Source organism: Agelaius phoeniceus, chromosome 10, assembly GCF_051311805.1.
Source record: "Agelaius phoeniceus isolate bAgePho1 chromosome 10, bAgePho1.hap1, whole genome shotgun sequence".
NCBI classification, from domain to species: domain Eukaryota; kingdom Metazoa; phylum Chordata; class Aves; order Passeriformes; family Icteridae; genus Agelaius; species Agelaius phoeniceus.
The window spans coordinates 11,700,774-11,723,187 of record NC_135274.1 but is presented as its reverse complement, the minus strand read 5'-3'; the positions used below and the strand labels follow the sequence as shown (position 1 = coordinate 11,723,187).

Below are 22,414 nucleotides of genomic sequence, written 5' to 3'. Positions count from 1 at the left end.
ATAGGGGGAAGCAGTAAACACATTCTCATTTGGCCGATCTCGTAGCCCACGTTGTTGACAATGGATCAATACAAGACAGTCCCACTCAGTGTTTAACAATACGTGACTTTTCCAGAAACACCCATATGGCTCCCTACAGCTTCACTTTGAAGACAGTCCTTTGGTTTTTTGAAAGCCAGGAAATAAAATACAATGGCCAATTCCAGATTTACTTCAGGACACAGCTGGGGGACAAAGTGGTCTCTGAGTTTTTCATTTCCATTTGTTGTTTTAAGTCTTTTATCTTGTTTGTATATGGAAAGTCTTGAGGCAGATAAGAAATATTTTTATTGAAAACAATCTGAACAGCTTTCCGACTAAATTGACTTACTTGGACCAACCCATTTCAAAAATAACTTTTTGAACAACCTCAAATCTTTGTGGTCTCCAATTTCTTAACACGTTTTGTATTTGTTTAGCATAATATTTATTCACCTAGATTATAAATTCAGAATAAAAATATTTTTCTATTCTTTAACTTAAATGATGTGAACAAACAACTGTGGCAATGACACTGCTTGTTACCTTAAAACATTATTTGTTCATCATAAAAACAGATTCCTGCAGCCTTTCTGGTACCTTCAGTATTACTTAACACCAGCTGGAAGTACTACATTTAATTGTTTGTCATACTTAAACAAAACAGTCAAAACAGGGGAGGGAAGTGGAAGGACTGCAAAGCTCCATGAGGTCAATACCTGTTGATCAGTATGTTTTCCCCTCACTTTCTTGCTCCAAATCTTCATCTGAACATGGACACCACACAGTTTGTCCTTAGGAACAATTATCAGTTATTAGGATGCAATAATGACTCAAGATGATGAATCAGGCCTCAGCTGTCACCTCTTTCTTTGCTCCTGTAAGCATAAGATAAGGGAGCAGTGGAGTCACGGCAGAAGTTAACCGCTCTGAGCCCTGTGCCTGCTCTCCAGGCTGACCCAGGGAGGCTCTGATGTGATGGCCTTGTTTGCTCCACTGTACAGTCAAACACTGTAGAAAACACTGCTGAGAGGGGACAAGGAGCTAACTCTGTGCTGAGACACAGCTTTTCCCACAGTGCTACCCAGGAGAGGACTGGGTGCAAAATAAATGTGCAATGACCGCAGTGTGTCCTTCTGACAAAACAGAACAGAGCTGTGGCACCAGCAGGATTATCTGAGGAGGCCTTTGGCAAAAAGGGGACAACTATGGGGAGGGAGTGAATGGAAGGTCTTGCTATTTCATTTTTACCTGGAGACTAGATAAGAGGGATTCTGATGATACAGCAGACTGAGCTCCTGTCCATACCATTGACTGTTAAGGAGAAATGCAACTTTCCTTCAAGTTCGTGGAAAGAAGCAACTAGTGCATTCTTTTAGAAGGAATATTTTCAGACTGCTGGGGAAAAATTGTTGCCCTGCTATTTTTTCAGTGTCTAAAGAGTGCACACAACTACTGAGTCATGAAAGGCTGACTTCAAAGAATGCACCATGTAGGGAGTTCAAAAATATCTATACTGGAAATAAAAATTAAATGCTGAGACATACATCTTTTATATACAGAGATCAAAATTATTGATGATATCAGCCTGGAAAGATAATTGATATAGCAGTTGCTCCCTGTGCATTTTTGCTTATGTCAGCAGCTTCCAGGAGAGGCAGAAAGTTGAGATAGTATAAAACTCATTGGTTGTATCCAAGAGGCTTTGAAAGGCTTCAGGGTAGATTTATCTACAGTGCAGAAGGGAACTCTGTCAGACATCGTGAAGTACAATCAGTGCAGTTACTATGAAGAACTTCCTTTGAAGAACCTTGGGTTCTTTCTGCCAACACCGGTTCTGAAAACCCTCTCTTGAGCCAATGTACCATCCTAAGGATAAGATAAAAGAAGTGTTTCTGACTCAAATACACTTGTTTGCAGAGAAGAGTGGGGTTTAGGCTTCCTGGTTTAAAGCTGCATCATGACCCACTTGTTCTGAAGTAGGTCAGCCTGTGGTATGCTGAACTCTGTTAGAAAGGCCAGCCCAAGAGTAGTCTGAGTAGAGGGGAAGGTGTAGAAAGCCACTTCCTATTTTTGTTATGCCAGTAGTGGGTGAAGTGAATTTTTACTAAGGGGAGTTTTTGTGTGCTGTCCTTTCTCATAATTTTCAGGTCTGCAGAATGCAGAACAGTTCTCTGATAGTTCCTTGTTTCTGCTTGGTGAATTAATTAAACAGATTTACTTTGTTTTTTCCCAGGGTTGTTTTGTTCTGGCCTATTCTGCTTCCTCTTACCCAAAAATTCTCAGTGCACCGCTAAAGCTCCTTCTCACTTCTACTCTGTTATTTTCAATGCTAATCATGACACCACAGCCTTGAAAAATTAGTTAAAACTATTACTTATATAAAGGGCTTTATGTTCTGGGAGTTTTCCCTTTGCTAGGTAAGAGTTGTTCTAGGAGAAAGAAGTGACAGTGCATTGTAGAACAGTGTTCTCTTTCCCAAGGATTGTTTTTCCTCTTTGCATAGCTGTTTTCATTAATTTAAAAATCTAAAATTTAAAAAAAAAATCACTGGTTGCAATTTGCCAAGAAAGTGTGTCACCCACAAATTTCTGTTCACAAATAGTTGCTTGTAATGTTCACCTACAGTGAGATAATAACAAGTAGCAGATAGGAACAGCAGTTCTCTTCCTTACTCTTCCATTTTCCATCTCTGACAAACTGCTGGCATATCTCATGCAGTCAGGGAATTCCATACATCCTTACTTGCTTCAGTTAAATTTTCACTTAGCTGAAAGAAATTTTTCCTTCCTGTCCACTTTTTATGACTTTCTTCTTAACCTTGCCAAGTTTATGAGTTGACCTGACAACAAAAAAATCCTCAGTACAGAAACCCCAGTGAGATATATTTATCTTACCATTTCTGAAAAGAACTCAGAGATGCTTTAATCTTTTTTTCCATGGCCCATGGGAGATGAAGACCTTTAGGCTGAGCTCTGCATCATCCCATCAAGACGGCGAAGCTGACGGTGCTGGGTAATAACACAAGTGTTCTGCGGTCGGTGAGTTCTCAGATGCACCCCGTCAGGAAAAGAGAGGAGCTCTTCTACATATACATAATGCACAATTGGGTCAAACCATGAGTCAGGAGGCAGCAAAAACTCCTGACAAATAACAAGATTTCTAGTAAGTCTACAATAGAACTGGAAAATATAAGTAGTTAAAGCCACTTGGTTTTAGAAAATATGACTTTGCTGACGTAGAAGTGTGTTCATCTCACCATTGTTTATAATTTTAAAAAAATAGCCAAAATAACTAACTTGTGATTTCATATTTGTTATCTATAATTCTGAAATCTATTAAGCATTTCACTTAAGCAGTTCTTTTTTCCATATCTGTTTCAAGGCCGGGTTGGTTGGGGTCGGATGGGTCCTTAAGCAACCTGGTCTAGTGGAAGGTATCCCTGCCCATGTCAGGGGGGTTGAAACTGGATGATCTTTAAGGTCCCTTCTAACCCAAACCATTCTAAGATTCTATATTCCTTCATTAAGTGTGGTAGTCCTACTACATTGCTTTCTCTTTACCATCATTTTGATGTTCTTCATATGGATGTGCAAAACAAGGTGCATGTATATCAACAAACTTTTATGTGAGCATTTTGATTTGCATTCCCTAAACACAGCTGTATAACAATTTTTATTCATAGATGAGATACAATTCATACGTGAGTGAACAACTGAAGTCACTCTATACACTGACCACTCTACATCTCTGATTTACTTGCCACATTAAATTTGTCATTCTCAATTTCCCATTTGCCTACTTTTAATGTTTATAGAGTTATCACTGGCTCTTTCCCTGACCAATGATGCTGTAAGGACATTGAACTACTGGTTTAATCTTGACACTGTAATTGACAATTTCACTGCCAACTGGACCACTTACCTGAACCCATTTCCACTGGCACACTCTGATCAGATGGCTTGATCAGTCAGTGCATAGCTGTCTGCTCCCCCATAGGTCTGAGGCTGTAGCTCCTAAAAGATTTGCAATGTTTCTCTGCCCTTGGAATCTAATAATGCTATCTGCTGGCACCTCCATATTGTGTAAATCAATTCTTGGTACAGAGTTTATCTCCTTGCAAGTCAAACTCATTCAAAAATAATGTATGTTTTGATTAAATTTTATTATGCAAAAGACATAGGATAATCACTGTACCTGAAGTTTGGCTAAGAAATTAAAAATATTTTGTGCTCTGTTTTAAACACTTTGGTAGATGCCTACTCTAACCATGGATCCCCAACTGCTCTATTTCCATGTTTCATGTTTCCTGAGTTGCTATCTATTAAATGGATCCTATCATTCAGGTTTTCTCATCAGGAAGCCCAAGTGGGCCCAGATGGGCCTCCCTGCTCCCATTTCCATAAGCTGGTTTGTATGTTTTGTTTGTTTCTCTCTCCCTTCTTATCATGGGTACATCTCTTAACCAAGTGTCTAACAGAAAACTAATCTGATATTACAGCTACCTGTGTGTGTCCTCTGCTGCACTGTGACACAGAGACAGCTAATGATAGCCTGGGTGTGCTGAATTGTCTCTAGAGGCCATTCCTTCCCTCTCCAGCAGTAAAGACATAAAGGAGAAAAAACCCTATAAACCAAACAGATAGAAAGAACATGGGCATCTTCAGCCTCAGCTAGAACAGACATTGTTTTCACTGAAAAAGGGGCTCAAGATCATAATTTCTGATAACTGGAAGTAGTGTTCACTGGAAGAAACATGGCAATGACCTTCCTGTTAAATTTCACTACTGCAGCTGCTACACCAAAACATGAGTTGAGTGTTGAAATATCATGCAACTAGCTTGGGTGCAAAAAGCTGTTGAGATGTTCTTCATAATTTGTTTTCCAGAGTTTTGTCTGGGTTAATTTTGAGGGCTAGAAAAAATAATCATTATGAGGCTTAGATTTTTAGGTAAATCAAGATACTTCAGGAGAACCTGATACACTGAAATGTGTTGGATACAAAATAAATTAATCAAGGGGTTGGGGGTTTTAAATTTATATATATGGTAATTAATTATATATTTAATGAACCTCAGTTGATTTCAGTTTAAAGTTAGGGAGCAGGAAAATTTCAGGAACATGGAAATTTAAATGCAGTGGCTTACAAGTAAAATTATTACCTTATTTTGGGGGTATAAATGAAGTCATGGAAGCAAAACTATAGAAATGCTGTTGTGAATTTAAAAACAAAAAATCAAACATATTATTTTAGTTTCTACTTTTCTTGTGGCATATTTGCTTTTTACCCATGCAGTATTCTAAATTTCATCTGCTGCTTTTATATTTAACATATGTTTTGTATTGCATAATCTTTGAATAACACTAGAAGTTCAAGAAAGCTAAAACACTATTAAATGAGTGCCTGGGTTTATTTGCAGTGGTAGGTCTCTGAGCAATACTCTATGGCTAATGTACAATAGCAGCCACAGGACTGCAGCTATTGTACATCACATTTAAATGTTCTAACACCAGCAGCTCTAGGAGGGCTTTGGCTGGAAGCTGTCTGCACCTGACAGCACAGAAAGAATAAACACAGCAATTCAAAAGCCTTTACAGACTCAGGACTGCAACAGTGCTCAGTTAAGGCTGACACCTCCCAGAATAGAGCAACCACAAGATCATGGGAACATAAATCATAGTTTTCATTGATGTAAAGTCATACAGCTGTAATTGCTTAGTATACTTAGCATGCACAATGCAGTGGGCTTGTTCTGAAGACTAAAAGCTTCTTTTATGATTCATTTTTTGGCAAAGGATGTTGCCTGTAGCCTGATATTTGGAGCAAGACTGCCAGGGTGTAGCACAGCTGAACTCAGTGTACAGAAGGTCTGTTACAATTGATCCATTTCTGTTGTTTTGATGTTTTTCCAGCTGGGTGGGTGCCATTAGAATCAAGTGACAGTGTCATGAGCTTAAAGCCCTTTGCACTTCTGGAGTTCCCCAATTCAATTCTCAACAAATTGCAGCTGAGTAGTGCACTCCAGTTCATCAGGAGTGAAGTCAGGCTGCACATGGGCTGGTTGGTAATTGAAAAGAATGGATCAATTGTCCCCATCCCTGTGGGGGGCTGAAAGTGTCACTGTCACTGAGCACACCCAGTGAAGCTGGGCTTTCAGATATACCTGACTGCAGGACAAGGCCATTCACCCATCTGTCTCTTGGATTTGCAGGGGCTTTACAACCCCTCTTTGTGTTTTTCCCCTTTTGGTGGAAAAATCAGGAGACAAGGAAGGAATAAAACAGCCTTCAACTTATGGAAGCTGCCATCAGCTGAAGAGAAATGATAAATAACTTGTCAGTACTTCTCCAGCAGAAGAAATGTGGCAGGTTTTATATTTTAACAGCAAAACTAAATAATCAGATTTGCTATTCTCTACAAAAATTCCTGACCCTGCAATGCTAGTTATTTTGTTGCTTTGTGCTGGAGTGTGATAAAAAAATTTAGAAATGAGTAAATCTAATTATGATTCCATATGTGAACAGAAATTTTTCTGTCAAAGGTCCTAACACAACAAAAGGCTGCAATTCCTGATTTGGAAAGGTGTGAAATTGTTTTATGGTAAAAAAAGGAATTAAAAAAGAAGCAGAAAAATTATTTTTAAAAAACCACAGAAAGAATAGAAACAAATAGGATTCAAGAGCAATACTGCAGCTAGCAAAAGAATCACTGAGGACTGGTTTCAATACAGAGAAAGCAAGACACTTTGAAGTATAAAGTGCTCAGAATTTGAAGGGAAAGCTCTCACATCCACTTCCCAAATATCTAAGCAATAATAAAAAGCATTTTGCAAGAAAAAAAAAATGTTTTTTAAACATTATGCAAATGGGAGAGAAAAGGTCTCCAAATGACCATTATTTAATTCTCCATCTCAAATTATTCAACCAAATTGCACAGGCTGAATTAGGATCTGAAGGCCAGAGATAGAGAGGAGACAGAAACTCACCTACTCACATGCAGAACAGTCCCACCAAAGTAATCAGGATTCAGGTTTTCCTAGAAAGGGTCATGATTTCCAGAGCTGTCAGAATTTCTAACTGACCACTTAAGGTTACATACAGAAATGTGCCTCTGATCTGATGATTTTGGAGTCCCAGCACTCAGTTATAAAACCTGTTTGTATCCTCAGGAAGGCATGGAGGGACATGCTATTTCTACACAGACTTTCCTAGCAGTAACATAACAACCTTAGCAATTTCTGATATTGAGCATGGAAACCAATATTTTCAATATCTTTCCTCTTCCCAGGAGGTTGGTTATAAAAAAAATTTGCCCAGAATAGGAGGAACTAAAAAGAAATCCCTCAAGTCATAGCTCTGTGGATGGAGCATGTGGGGTTTTGTAGCAATGGCAGCATGGATGAGCAGAGGAAGAGCGACTTACAGAAGCACTACAAAACTTTAAAGAGGCCTGAACTGGGAATTAAGAGCCACCCATAGAATTCCACACACTGGTCTTCACTTCCTTATTTTGCTCCCCTGCTTTAAATTCAACCCTTGCACTCCAGGCTTTTCTGCACCAAGTTCTTTACAGCTCTGGTTCCTAACTCCCATTCCCAGGGTAGGCTTGGGGAACCTCAGCTTCCAGCACTTTTAACACAAACCCATTCATCATGTCTGCACCACTTTTTGGTACCTGATTTAACCTGTGAACTCTTTGAGCCCAAACAGCCCGTACCAGTACTAGCAGGTATGAGACAGAGCTCCACAATTCTGCCCAGAAGTTAGGGGAATGCCCAGGGAACAAGCTGGGTAATTACTTCTCCCTGGAGAATACCTTATGTTCGCAATATCAGGAATCCACCTGAAGGAAATTAAAGCTAATTAATTTTTCTCCTTTAGATTCCTTGCTCCTTGAGAGCTTCACCCACAGGGAACTGACAAGTCCCAGATTTGTAGAGCCACAAGCAGAATTTTCAAGCTCTAGCAGGTGTTGAAACCAGAAAATAACAGGCTTACACTCATGAACACCATTTTAAAAACCCAGTATCTCTCAGCTCCTCTCTCAAGGGCACCAAAAATACTTTGCCTTTAAGTTTAAAAATTAAATTAAAATTAGTGCTTGTATTTCTATGACTAATAGATAATAAAAGGTAAGATGTAAATTTATCCATAAGACTCTGGTGCTGACAGTGGGAGGATTTCACTTGCCCACCCTATCTGGTCACATCCCTGAAGTCCACATGGGCCATGTAATAGAGGATAAAAAGCTGAACAGCCTTCCCCAGCCTGACTGCACCCATCTCTTCCATAAGGTCTCATTATTTTATCAGGCATCCCTGACCTCCATCAAGAGCTGCTGCATCAGGAAAACCTCATTGTGCCGAAAGCCATAGGATACCATAGGCAGACACAAAAAGCAGAGGAAAGCACTGCAAGTTTCTCCACTAGAGAAAGCCCTTTAGGTTGAGAGCAGACTGTTACCACAATGAATCCTCCTGGTGGATATGCTAGAGAAGCTTGCCCAGTAACAATGTGTAAGGCTCCTCCTGAATAAATAGAGAAACTGGCAAAAGGAATTCTCTCAAGTCTGGTTAAGATGAAGCTAAATCTTCATGGTAAACAAAACTTGATATATAGGAGCTGGCTGGGGGTGAGAAAGGAATTATATCCTGTGGAGGTCATGGCTACCCCTAGGGCAAGCAAAGTGAGTAAGGTGGAAAGTGGTTGTAACAGGTGTCAACACACCTGTGCAATTGTTTCAGCTGGAAGCTCTTAACAAAGCAATTAATTTCAAGGGCACGTCATGTTTCCAATTAAAAAGAAATAAACATATCACAGAGAGTACTGATTTTAACATTTAATTTTTTTAAATCTCCAGTTACCATTTTTTTTCTACAAACAGACTTTGTTTAACAATAATTCAAGAGGTATTATAATGCTAACTACAGCTTAAAGGAAACATTTTGGCACAAGACAATAACAAAATAAACAGAATAAATAACCTGCTTTACATATGCTGAAGAAAACAAAACCAACATGCAATAAACTTAATAAAATTCACACTCTGTACAACAGCTCAAGGTAGACCTTACTAAACAGTACTCATGTCCTATCAGTAACATAAACATATTAGTAAAAATAGAAACTGTAACAAAATGCTTAACTCAAGCAAAACAGCGATGCAATATGAATCAACTCAAGAAGTTCATGGTTCCAAAGAAGCCAGAGTTGGAGGTGAGTGAGCACACAGCAGTGTACAAACCACCTCAGCTAGGAGCCTCAAGTGCTTCTTCAACCACGTCTGTGTTCAGCTCCTTGCTGGAAACTGCGTCAGGCTGACATCCTCCTGAGCCTGTGGCTGTTAAAAGGAAGAGAGAACACACATAAATAATGACCTCAATTATAGTTTTCTCTTCTCCCCTGAGAGAATAGCTCAGGTGGAAAAGGGGGCATGTGACATGACTGTCTCTGAGAAGACTCCAGAAAGGAGTAGCTGAGTCTGACAGAAGATGGAAAGAGATGGATTCCTACCTCAGGAAAAGGAGATGTTTCTTCACCCAGCCTTCCTTAGGATTTACACAGGCATTCAGCCCACTGGCAGTGTGGAAACTGGTAAAGAAATAATGGTAAAGAAATCAGAAATCCCTGCCAATAACTGCTGTGTGGAGTACAGTTACTCTATATAATGACCAATAGAAACTGCTTTTGTAAACAGTAGCTAGATATGGATGCTCCAAATCCCTCCAATATTATATGAAGAAAAAGAAAGTTAAATGCAATAGCTACTTCAGTCTCAGGGATCATTTTTTGCACCATAAAATGTTGTTCAATTTATTTGATCTGTTTAGGCAAAGACGTTTGCTGGATGCTAGAAACAATTTGTAAAATTGAGAATAGGTGCTGTTAAGCTAAGGTGACAGATCAACATCTAGGCCAAAACCTTGTAAGTAAAACATCCGATCCCTGTGAATTAGAAGAAATCTTGTCACTTATGTATCTGTTTACAGGTTTTGGCAAGGGAGCACTCTGTGTTGGCCAGAATGACCCTTAGCTGGAGACAGAACCTTGTTTGCACAGCTGATTGCTAAAGAGTCAGATTTATTATTTACATTGTATGACTGTCCCTTGGGTTAGCAGTCCCTATCAGCTAGAGGTTGTGTGTTTTGTTTACAGGTGTGATATACAATTTCTTCAGTTAATTCAACTTTTTGAAAAGGCAGGAAAAATCTCTCTTATAACATTCAAATCCTTGGTTTAGCCCAAACAGACATCCTAAAGTTAATACATGTCAGAAAAAACTGCAGAGGTTCAGAAAGTAACTTACATGATGGCAGGGATGTCGCAGACCTCGCTGGGGAGCTGTTCCGTGTAACCCTTCAGGGCCCACTTAGGCAGACGCACTTTGGTGTAGGACAGGCAGCAGTCCTGGTTACTTTGTGCTGGAATGAAGGACAACAAGAAGGTAAATAAACTCCATTTGGCCCTGCTGTCTAAGGCACTCTCTGCTCAACCCCAGCCATCCAGCTCACCCATGACAGAAGAGGGGGATGAGACAGGAGACAGCACACTTTGCTGAAACCATTCCCTTCCAGCTCAGCCCCTCACTGCTGCCAGCTGTGAGCAGCAGCAGGAGCCCTTCCCAGAGCAGAGCACCTGAGGTCACTCACCTTCCGAGGTGCCGCACAGGAGCAGCGCCAGGAGCCCCAGCAGGGAGACCAGGACCATGCTCTTGCTGCTGCAGCCAGTCATTCCCTCTGCACACACAGCTGTGCTCCAGCGAGTGCCTGGCTGTGCCTGCTGCTCCTGCCAGCCCTGCCGCACCTCCACCTGCTTATAAAGGGGTGGCAGGAGCCCGGGAATTCACCACCTGGGCGGTTCCATGTCATCAGCAGGTTTCCCCATGGCACATTCCATCTCGCCCTGGCCTCGGCTCTCCTTCCGGATACTACAAACGGAGATAACAGTGTGCTGGGGAATATTCTAATGTTTTTAAAGTTGCTTAAAAGATTCAGTCTGAAAGAAAAGGAAATAAAAGGCTGTGAGGTAATGGTTCTGTGGGTGAAGCGTGTGTAGTTTTGGGGGTAGGAGTGTGGGTTGTGAAATGAGGAAAGTCAATGTAGGTAACTTTAAATATTACCTACAGAAACTGTGTGTCTGCTGTGCTCTAGTTTAATGAACCCAGCCTGAGAGCAGAGGCAGGTGGGCTGAGCCAGCCAGATTCATTTCAGTGTGGCAAGGAGCTGGGTCACAAGCTGCACCAACACCAAAGTGCTACATTAATATTTCCTGGTTGGCCAACACCGTAACATTGGACTTTCCAGATTACTGTTTCTGAGCTCTGGACTGTAGTATTGGCAGGGACACATGAGCAGGATTGAGTATCCATGGAAATGGGGTTTTCGTTTCCTTAATCATATATTCCTTGCCATGACTTCCTGCAGCTCATTACATGTCTGAACTATTTCATCTGCAACAGAGTGAGCTTAAAAGAAACTTGAAATGGGGCCTATATTCTCCAAATCTGTGCTTTCTAGAATGCATTAATGTGCTTCATAAACAATAGCTCTAGTTTGTTGCTTTCCCAAACTGTACCAGAGTATTGTAACTTGTGAACATTCAACAAAATTACAAACAATCTTAAAATTGCCACGCACAGCTCTAGAGAAACCACCAGGGAGAGGCTCTGTCACCACTCCAAGTACATTGTTTGAGCTGCTACTCAAGGATGGAACTTTCCCATGCTGTTTAGGGATCTTTGTGAAACTACTGTGATGGCTGCAGGCCATGTCCCGGCCAGCCAGTGCTCACAGGAGCTGCTGCCAGCTCCAGGTGCTTATAGAGTAACCTGAGCTTTAAGTGATCAAGCTTTCTCTTAAGGTAGAGTCAATGGACAGTCATAGGCAGTGCATAATTACAGGTCTTCTATGCTTCACAGAGTGCCAGTACCTCTCTCAAAGGGTGATTTGCAGAAATGGAAACAGCTTGAACTCTAGAACAGACTGTTATTCAGAGAAACTAATTTCTCTATGTAATAGTGAGAATTGAGGGAATTTCATATGAAATTTCATATACATGAGCAGCCTTGCAGTGTGCATGGCATCACATATACTGGATATGCTTCTCTGCAGAGCCACAGCAACTGGCCAGAGGATGGGGAGGAGGCAACAAAGAACCCATACCCTAATGAATGCAGCTTTTTGTAACTGTCTTATGGATCATAGTGAAATACCACAAAAGTTCAAAAAGATCAATGCTCTCCGTATGCAGCTATGTCTGCACTGCTTTAAAGACTGTCAGCATTAGGCAATGCCTGAAACTAGCTGACTAGAATGGTAGTTTTTTTCTTTTACATACAGGTTTCATGGATCCCAAACCTATTATACCTATACCCAGCTTTGGCATTTCATATGCCATTTCCTTATCCATATGGAGGTGGCCTTGCACCTCATGCCTTCCTTGTGACTCTACAGCTCTACTTCTTTTCCACTGAGTGCTTCTTGGACAGAATCTCCTCATCTGAGCTTTGACACTTCTACCTAAGCCCCAGCAGTTTGGATACCAGGGAAATGACACTCCTCAGACAGCCCTAACCCTGTAGTCCTGCCCTCAGGCAGTTCCATCACAGCTGTGGTTCCCACAACTGTCCAGTCCTGCCCTCAGGCAGTTCCATCACAGCTGTGGTTCCCACAACTGACCGTGGCTGGCCATGTACCTTGTCACAGCTGGACACGTGCTCATTTTAAAAGGTGTTCCTTTTATCTCATTTTTTGTTAGTTTTAGGAAATTAAGTTAAGATTTACATTTGGAACAACAGCCACAAGGATGGCCCCAACTTCAGGAGCACTGTCATTTTGTTTGTACTTGGTGTATACAGAGTGCCTTCAGTTTATTTGCACAAAGTAGTTAAAACAATCCAAAAAGGTTTAATGCAAACAGCTGAAGAAAGCTCTGCTAGTTGTGATATGACACATAACTGTATCTTATCATTCTTTACCTTCACAAACCCCTAGTGGAAACAGAAGGCAAAAAATATATAAAAACAAGGAGGTGCTTATATGTCCCAGAGAAGTGTTTTTCTTTATTCCCTGGGAGTGAGGGGACAGTGACTGTTGTCCACCCTGACCCAACCAAACTTTCAACCTGGTTTCCTTTGGCACCTGTGTCACCAAGTGGGGCCGTGTGGGCTGGCCAGGGACTGCCACACAGCCAAGAGATGAGGCTGCCAGGCCCCAGGGTGGCCAGTGGCAGTGGCACCTCCAAACCTGTTCCTGGCTCAGTTGCAGGTGCCATATAAATGTGTTCAGTGTCTTAACACTACTGCATTTCAAAAGCTACACCAGGTCAAGGGAAGCCATCATTTCCCTGCCCTGGGGCCTGTGTAGGGAGGGCTGTGTCCAGAGTCTCCTCAGAGGGTACAGCAAAAGCATGACAGGTATCAGCCACAAGCTGTGAAAAGAGAAACTCCCATCAGGCACAGAGCAGCCATAGCAGGTGGGTGAGGCACTGGGACAGGTTGCCCAGGATGGGAAAGCCTAGCTTGAACAGCCTTGCAGATACTCAAGCTGGATGTGGTCTTTCCCTGAACATGATCTTAAACTTGGGCTCCTTCCCAAGCCACAGTCAACCCTAAATTATTTTTTCTGGGTTCTTCACATTTAGCTGTTTGTTTCTTATTTTAGTTCCCTGACTTATTTGTCTTCCTGACTTGACTTTGCTGTAAGCTTCTCAGCAAAGAAGGTTCTCTCCCTCCTGTTGTCCCTCCTCAGATCCCCTCACAATAACTGCAGACACAGTAAGGCAGAGCAGCAAAACACAGACTGACAAAGCATTCATCCTCTCCTAAGCTTCCTCCTGTTGTTCCAGGGGCCAGAGAAAACAGGCTCAAACCCCTCCTGTGGGTATAACAGCAAAGACAGCCTAGGTGCCAGTGCTGCAGAGCGATGCAGTCAGACCTGTGGAAGAAATGCATTAGGGAAAACTGAGCCTTTCCCCAAGCAATACTGGGGAACTGATGGTGCTGAACAGCTTGGGGATGTTAAAGAGGAGAGCTGGGGAGTCAAACTGCTCTCAGACACCAACTGCAAAGCTACAGCCAGGGGCAACTTTCTCTGGTCACCAAGCTGCTGCATCCTGATAATATGCTTCCTCTTTTATATCCCAAACGACTTTTACTCACAGAAATATTTGCTGAAAGTCTGAAGTGCTGAAGAGGACTTAATAGTTCAACCTTGATAAACACCTCCATACAGAGTAAAAAAATTTGCAGGGGAGGGCATGGTCTTACCACATCATTCTCCCCATCACAGAAAAGCACAGGAGCAGTCTACCTAGTTTTCATGGAAAGGTTAAAATACTTCATGGACTTTTGAAGAGAAAGACAGAGAAGGAACTTTATAATCATTAACCATTTGATTATTGTCACTTTATGGGCTTAGGTCTACCATTAAAGATGAAAGACTAGAATAAAGTACTTGAATGTCAGCCACTATTAGTATCTTTACCTGTGCCCCACAATAAGATGAGAAACATACTGCCAGTTGTTAATGAACTAGCAGATAACAAGTTTCCATGTTTTTCATCCTCACAAAGAGATATTGTTTTATTGCTTACTAGTACCTTTTCTGAATTGATGTAAATAAAACTGTACAGCAATACTGCTGATCATCCAGGAAACACAAAACCAGATGGGGGAAATTCCCTTCTGTAATTTCCAGAGGTTTAGGACTCCTTTGATAAAGCAAAGTGCATGAGAAGGCAGTAGCCGGAAGGAACATGGCCAAATACGGGGATTTAATCATTGCATAATCTCTGATGAGTAAATGCATAATAAGTACCAAGCACAAAAGTTCCAGAGGTAACTTGCTCAATATCTCTGGAGCTGTAGAGGCTGTGATGCAATCCAGTGATTTCAGGCAATTCAGTACTTGCATGACTGACAAAAGTTGTTATCTGAGGAAGAAGCCAATTTTCACTAATTAGAGATTGCACTTCATACGTTACAGATCTAGAAATAACATTGAATGACATTGCTTTGAAGCAATTATGGACAAGATCTGTGCCTGTTGGGAGAAATTAACTCCCCATCTATGGAAAGTGCAGGTTATGAGGAGACCTGGTGCACCTGCCATGAGCATCCCGGCAGCATCTCAGCACTGCTGATTGCTTCCTGCTACCTACATACAGAAACTAAATATCTAATGTTCTGAAGGAAGATTTCTCTCTGCAAAGTTAACTCTACTCTGTCTACAGTCCCTTGGGGTAGCCAACACCTTTTCACAGAAAGGGACCTCTCAAATGTGATGGCAAAGCCTATAACTGGAAAGAAGAATGAGAAAAAGTCTTCATTGGATTTGTGTGGCAGGGTTTTGGATAGGCACTGGTGGTGGATTCTCTGCTAGAATCTTCTCCCATGTCTGGCAGAGCCAATGCCAGCTGGCTCCAAGGAAGGACTCAGTGGACAAGGCTGAGCCCATCACTGACAGTGGTATCATCTCTGGGATAATGTATTTAGGAAGGGGAAAAAACCCTGTGCAACTGCAGCCAGAGAGAAGAATGAGTACATGGAGGATGGATGTATGAAAACACTCTCCATACCCCACATTCAGTGCAGAAGGAGGGGCAGGACCATGCCAGGTGGAGCCAAAATCCACAGCCTGAACATGAAAATGCCTTCTGGTACTGATAAAATGAGGGCTTGCACTTTAAAAATGTTTAATTCAGAAAGGGGAGAAAAAGATACTATGCCTTGGCAATTATGAAAGAGAAATATGTGACATTTTCTGAATCTTGAAAGTAAAATACAAGAACAGAAGTAGGGAGGAAGAAAATCTGTGACTTAAATTTTTCATTAAAATGCAGTTTTAGGTTGGCTGAAACTGTTCATTAATTCAATTGAAACATGGTTTTGTATAAAATTAGGAGAGAACTATTAAGAAAATAGGAAGCTGCTTTTTTGTGTTGAGTTTGCTTCCTCAGGAAGACCTAAGACAAATAATCCAAACCTTATAAAGAAAAGAGAATAAAGAACTAAACAACATGAAGTGGTAATGTTTTAAGTTGACCAAGAGAAATCATGAAATGACTTTTTACCAAGTCATACTTGACATACAGAATATGTGATTACTTGGACTACTCAGTACATTGTGAACACAGCCAGCGTTTTGTCATGTCTTACTGGAAGACCTGCTTAAAAATACCCAGCAATTCCTGCTTATTTGGGATTGCCAAACAAAAACCAATCAAGATTGTTTTGAATAGCTGTTAGTTAACACTGGAGTGGCTGTGTCATGAGGGCTGGCAGAGCAGCTGTGGACACAGGCCCTCTCAAGACAAGTGCTGCAATCACTGCAGCTTTTCACCTCTACAGGGTTACGTTATAGGGACTTTCCTGTGAGGAGCTTTAAACCACAGTTGCCCAAACCAAATTCCTTGGACTTCCCTCTTTCCAAGAGGCCTGCTCTTTTCCCAAGGAAACCACACCACCACATCCCTTCCATCCTGACTGTTACAGGTTATTTGCATAACACAACTGATATCACTGACTCTCTCACCCTCCTATACCCCTTTTCTGGACCTTGGTTATCACCCCTTGATTTCTGCAAGAGGCATTTAGAGGCCCTAGAAAGAGCAGCCTTGCCCTAGCTCCTGTGAAGAAAGCCATTTGCCAGGGTAATTTTTCCTCTCTTTCTGCAGAGTTTGCTTGGCTGTTTCAAGCATTCCCTTGCTTGTCCCTATTTTCAGAGTCTTTCTTGCTTACTGCTAGTCCAGACAACTGCAGCCAGCCCCAGAAGTGCCCTGTTGGTCGGGCTCTTGGCTAGGGCTTTGAGGAGGGTGCTGTGTCCAACCACTCAAGCCTGCTCACAGTCATCGGGGCTCCTGTAAGCAAGGCAAGAACCAGAGACAGAAAAACTGTTTTAAGCCAGAAAAGATGTTTTAAGTCAAGCAATCCGGGCTTGACAGAAATGTGCTATTCCAAAGTGACCTGTGTTTTACAAGAACATCTCCTCAAGTAAGTAGGCTCAGCCTTCCTCAGATCAAAGACTGGTCCTTTTTCTATTTGTGCTTGTACCTGACCTAGGACATTGAGGCACATGGCAACCAGGGCCAGAGCACCAGGGTATAACATACACTGTAACTGCTTTGTCTTTGAAAGAACTCACAGGAAGGCGAAGGCACATGAAGAAAAACTTGGGCCACATTAAAAAAAAAAATTCTTCATGGAAGGGATAAAACCTTACACACTGCTGATGAAAAAAACCAAACAACAAACAAAAACAAAACCCCTAAAAAATTTAATAACTTTATGATCAAAACTCTTTGGAGCTGGCAAGAAATCAAGGTATTAGAAGAACTCGGGACATTTTAAGTGCAAGAATTCTTACATTTAAGCAAACACTAGCAGCATAATGGACTTATTTTAAAATGGTTTCAGTTGTCATTAGAGGTTTAGCATTAAATGAAGCAGCCAGCTTGTTATGACCACTTATGAAAATGTGACAAATGCTCTTCCAGCAGGACTTTACACTACTTGGGCTGTTGCAATGATTCAGAGTCTCCCATGGTGTCTGTAATGAGATGAACCTTGAGGTTAAAAAAAAAAAGAGAGGATATGCTGAGCTGAATGAAACTTCCTACACACAGAGGTTGTGCAAACATGAATTTGCATCTCTGAAATGAGATATCCGTCTGTGACAGCAGGACAATATCTGCCACTAGTGGGAGGCCTGTGGAATATGTCTGCAGGCGAACACACCCTTGAAAGTGCTCTTTCAACATGGAAAGTGCCTTAGAAATCCCTTCAGGTTTTTCCTCTCATTTCTCTTTGGCAAACCACAGTGAGGGAGCATTAGCATTAGTCACTACAAGTATTAACCATTTCAAATGAGATTTCTTTGACGTATATATCACTTCCCTTTTGTTAATTAACTGGAGATTTTGAAAATATGCAATCCAAGAAAGACTGAAGCACAGGTATTGAATTGGATTGTATAGCATTGTTACAAAAACTACAAATAAGATGTTAAAGTCACCAGGCCAAATCATCAAATAGCAAACTTGGAGATAGGGAAGGTTTTTTGGTGCTGGGATAAGCATCCTACATACATCTATTTCTAACTGTGGTTAGAAATTCTAAACATGAAGCTTAATAGAGTCCTTCATATTCTTCTTCATCTCTTAAAAGCAATACTTTTTTGCTCATTGTTTGTTACCATGTGTCACTTTTTTCTCACCAGAATCATCTTTCCCCACTTCATTGAGAAACAAAAAAACTGCTGTTCTTCCTTTAAATCCTGATGGCTTCTATGCCATTAGAAGAGCTGACAGACAGTGTAGGGGGCAGAGGGACACCAGAGCCCAGTGCACTCAGCCACAGTCAGAACTAGCACAAAAGTCAGCTGCAAACCTACAGCAGTGACCTCATAATATTTGATTAGAAAGGAAAATCCTTAGAGAGTTCCACTGACAAAAGAGTGGTTCCTGTCCTCCACTGATGATCCAGAAGAAAAATATAAGGAAAATGAAATGACCTACTTAAGGTATAACCTGTTCTTCTGTAGATCTTTCTGTTCTGCTGTCACTGAATGCAACACAAAAGTTTTCTCCTCCTTCCAACACCTCACTGCTTTGCATGCCTCAGCTGGGAGAGCAGAGTGTGCTTTGTGCCAGTAAGAGGGAGAAAGTAAAACTTGTTCAATCAACCCAGTCCTCAGAGAGTGAGAAACACCTTTATTTGGAAACCTCCCAAGATCTGTGTGAGATTTTTGCAAGAGGCACAGAGCAAATGAGAGAGCTGCAATGCAGGGCACTGCCATGCAAATAAGGATGCCTGTAAAGCCTTGGCAATGCTTCCAAAGGGACACCCACTGTTATTAGATGCTCCTTGCTCAGCCTCTCACAACTACATCAGTGATCTCTCACCTACAGTGAATTCAGCATCTAACCTGTAACCAAAAGGAGACAAACCAGCCAGTGACCTATATTGCAGGAAGGTAATGCAACCTAACTTTCCCTGGCCAATAGAGGAGATTAAGAGGCTAAATCCCTTCAAACCAGCTCAGACTTCTTTGTTTACAAAAGGGACATAAAACATGGCCAAAGTAGGTTCAACCAGTCTTTATAAACCCATCACAGGACTTCTATGTGCTCCATACCATGTTGGTAGCACATTATAACAAGAGATCCAGGTCTTGTTTGTGCCCAAGTGTGCCAACACAAAAATGCTGCCTATAACAAAAAAGAATTAAACCCCCTCAAAATGTCTTAGGGTGATGATTAATGGCACAGCTGTTTGTTCCAGCTCCTGCACTGCTACCAGCAGCCACTCCCCTGGCATGTTGCCAGTGGCAATGGGCACTCCAGTGACAAGAGTTAAGAAGAGTGAATAGATAAAAAGGGTAGGCATTATCCTTAGGTAAGGTACAGCATAGTAAAAAATAACCTTACAGCATTACTTTTTAAGGAAGCAGCTGTAAGTGTACATATAAACCAAGTACCCGTGACGTTAATTTGGTTGAATGTATTTCCTAACCTACCCCTTGGAGTATTGCCCTTAGTACCTTCTATCTAAATATTCCACACCAAACTTTGCATATTCATTTTTGTGTCTCAGATAAAAATCACCTGAGCCCAGGATGTGAATGTCTTGCTATGTGTTAGGAACCTGGGGCAAGATTCAGCTGACACACAAGTCATGGAAAGACTCACCCACACACTGTGGGATTCAGGGCCAGACTGCAGAGAGCAGCTCGTTCCCTAAGTGAGCATGCAGTACATGAGAAAAGATAAAGATCAGCTGATCCGTATGTCAGAAAGTGAACTTGTCCTGTGAATACTCCTGGGTCATGAGTATCTGACAAAAACACACTTTATTCTAGCTGCCATCGGAACCTTTCTGTGCATAGGCTGTATTTGACCACAAATGGAGAAAAATCTTCAGTATTTTTCTGGAAAGAAAGTCTTTTTCTAAAGGAAGTGATAGCCACAGAAAATTTTCTTTGCTATCACTTCCTTTAGAGAACAAAGTACACATTGTCCAAATAGAATAAGCCATCAGTTTGATTGAAGAAGCCTCTTTGTCCGAGTTGGGCAGGCATCAATAAGCAGAAGTGATTTGTGAGCTGATGTTCAGTGCCCAACCAGACAGAGAGACACCTCCTGCTGCCACCATGAGCCTTTCAGCCTTGATGCCATCCTGTGAAGCACCAGACATAAGATCAGGATTGAGTCCAAGGGGCAGCAGAGGCAGGAGACAGTATCAGGATGACAAAGGTTTTCAGTCTTGTTCTTTTACTGCCTTTCTTCCCCTCTCAGAATTTTCCTATCTCCTTGATTCATTGGAGACCATATTAGAGTAACTCTTCAGGATAGACTACTACCATAAAACTCACCTTTCCTCCACTCTTACAGAATCTTCCCTTTCCCAAGTGAACAGAATTGGGATGTCAGCTAGAAACAGATTGCCCAGCCCTCCCACCAAGCAGAACAACACTTCTGCATCTGACTAGACTTGGTAAAAAAGAGTGTAGTTCCCTTCAAACCCAGCAGCTAAGCTCTACTGCAGGCACCTTATGGCATAGGGCTCAAGTTGACCAAAAACTTGCATAAGTTCACAGTCTTCTATTTGGCATTCAGAAGTGAATCAGTGAAAAAGCATGAAATTTTAACTACAAACAAGATGGATTGAAGACTATGGGAAAGAAGAGATAATAAAGGATAAAAGAGGATCTGAAAGCAGAGAAACCAATCATCAGTACCTGGAAGTTACTTAAATAATTATTTCTAATTATTGCACTACAGGAAAAACAGAATTTTGCAGTTTTTCTCAGTGTCAAGAAATTTTAGTTGGATTCTTCAGTAAGTCAATGCAAACCCCAAGTAATACTGTTTCCCTCAAGTGTTCTCTACATTTTAGCAAGAGATTGTGAGAATAAAACCAAATGCAGGTATTCTCAGTGTTCTCTCAGAGGGGCTGTCACCTCCTATAGCCACAGGATCAATGGAACAGGAGAACTAAGATAACTCTGGGATCAGTGTCAGCAGTGACGGATGGCTGGGAAAGAGCCCAAAGGAATTATTACATTCCTTCCACAGGTTAGTTTCACATGCATTACAGAGGCTGCCAGCATATGAGGAGTGTCTGATGATGCACCATGAGTCACATGGTTCAGATGGAGAAAGTCCTGTGAGGAGCAGGAAGTGGAACATGATGATCCCTACGGCTCTGTTGCAGACATCTTTTGTGAAAATCCTTTTCTATAGGATTTTTCCCTTCTGAGAAGCTGAGGCCTCAGAAACAAAATGTAAGCAATGTTTATCTGCTGCTGTGGAATGCAACAGGTGGATCCCTGATTGGTCTCCTGTGGATGTTTGGATTTACTGACCAGTCACAGCAGAGCTCGCTCTCGTGCTCTGTCCGAGCCAGCTGCTTTTGTTATCATTCTTTTCTATGCTAGTCTTAGCTAGCCTTCTGAGAGATGAAACCTTTCCTTCTATTTCTTTTTAGTATCGTTATAATGTAATATGTTATTTTATTTATCATATTATTATGATAATATTATTTTATTTTATTATATTATTTATAATATTATTATTATTTTATTTATCATAAAATAATAAATCAAGCCTTCTGAACATGGAGTCAACATTCTCGTCTCTTGCCTCATCCAAGAACTCCTGTGAACACAGTCACATGGCTCCCTCCCAGCTCTAGGTGTTTCATGACTCCAGAAGTGCACAGCACTGTCCCAGGCAGGAGGAGATGGTTTCATGACAAAGGCCAACAAACAAGTTATAAAGGCAAGAGGCAGGGATGGCCCCTCTAACATCACTAATCCTGGATTGTTGAGGGATAGAAGGCAAAGGCTGCAAAACCTGGCCAAGAGTGAAGGCAAAGGTGGCTGAGCTGAGACACTTGTCTGACCCAGCAAGGAATGTCATACCTTTTTCATATTCATGTATGTGTCCATAAAACTACTGTTCCATTTTACTGTGTGTGAACCAAGGTGCTGCCTTCCTCTGGTTGGATAATTCACTGTTATTTACAAATATTTACACATTTTCCTACTGTATCAGTCTTATTCCTAAATAATTATTACATCACCCAAACCTACATGCTGTGAGACCAGGGTGGGAGTGGATCTAAATTTGTGTAAATACTTTTGGTGAAAGTCTGTACATTTCACATAGTGTACTCTGCTGTTGTGAGTCCCACAGAATCTTCTGAAGCTGGCTGTAGGGCAGCTATCCCCATCTTCAGCAGCACTGTAAGAACCTGTCAAAGGAAAAAATCTGACAAATTTGCCAGCAAATAAGTAAAGAGGAAGCAGAGCAGTGTGCTTTACTTTTTACCTTTTAAGTTTTTCTGAATAATTTGAAACCCCATGTAAGTGGTGTGGATACCTTCCAATCTTACAGC

General features: G+C 41.4%; 1 protein-coding gene across 1 annotated transcript; it reads right to left on the bottom strand.

Moving 5' to 3' along the window:
- Positions 1-8,861: 8,861 nt before the first annotated feature.
- On the bottom strand, positions 8,862-11,458 carry CCL20 (C-C motif chemokine ligand 20). Its single transcript, XM_054639720.2, has 4 exons — positions 10,668-11,458; positions 10,325-10,439; positions 9,532-9,609; positions 8,862-9,358 (listed from the first exon to the last, which is right to left on the bottom strand). The coding sequence occupies exons 1-4, from the start codon at positions 10,747-10,749 to the stop codon at positions 9,331-9,333; spliced, it is 303 nt and encodes a 100-aa protein (XP_054495695.1). The 5' UTR covers positions 10,750-11,458; the 3' UTR covers positions 8,862-9,330.
- Between the last annotated feature and the right edge of the window lie 10,956 nt (positions 11,459-22,414).

Excerpts from the sequence above, each read along its gene's own strand:
- CCL20 (XM_054639720.2), bottom strand. The coding sequence starts at position 10,749 with ATGACTGGCTGCAGCAGCAAGAGCATGGTCCTGGTCTCCCTGCTGGGG. Across the intron at positions 10,440-10,667 it reads CCTGTGCGGCACCTCGGAAG|CACAAAGTAACCAGGACTGC; the intron begins GTGAGTGACCTC and ends CCTTCATTCCAG. Across the intron at positions 9,610-10,324 it reads TGCGACATCCCTGCCATCAT|TTTCCACACTGCCAGTGGGC; the intron begins GTAAGTTACTTT and ends TTTCTTTACCAG.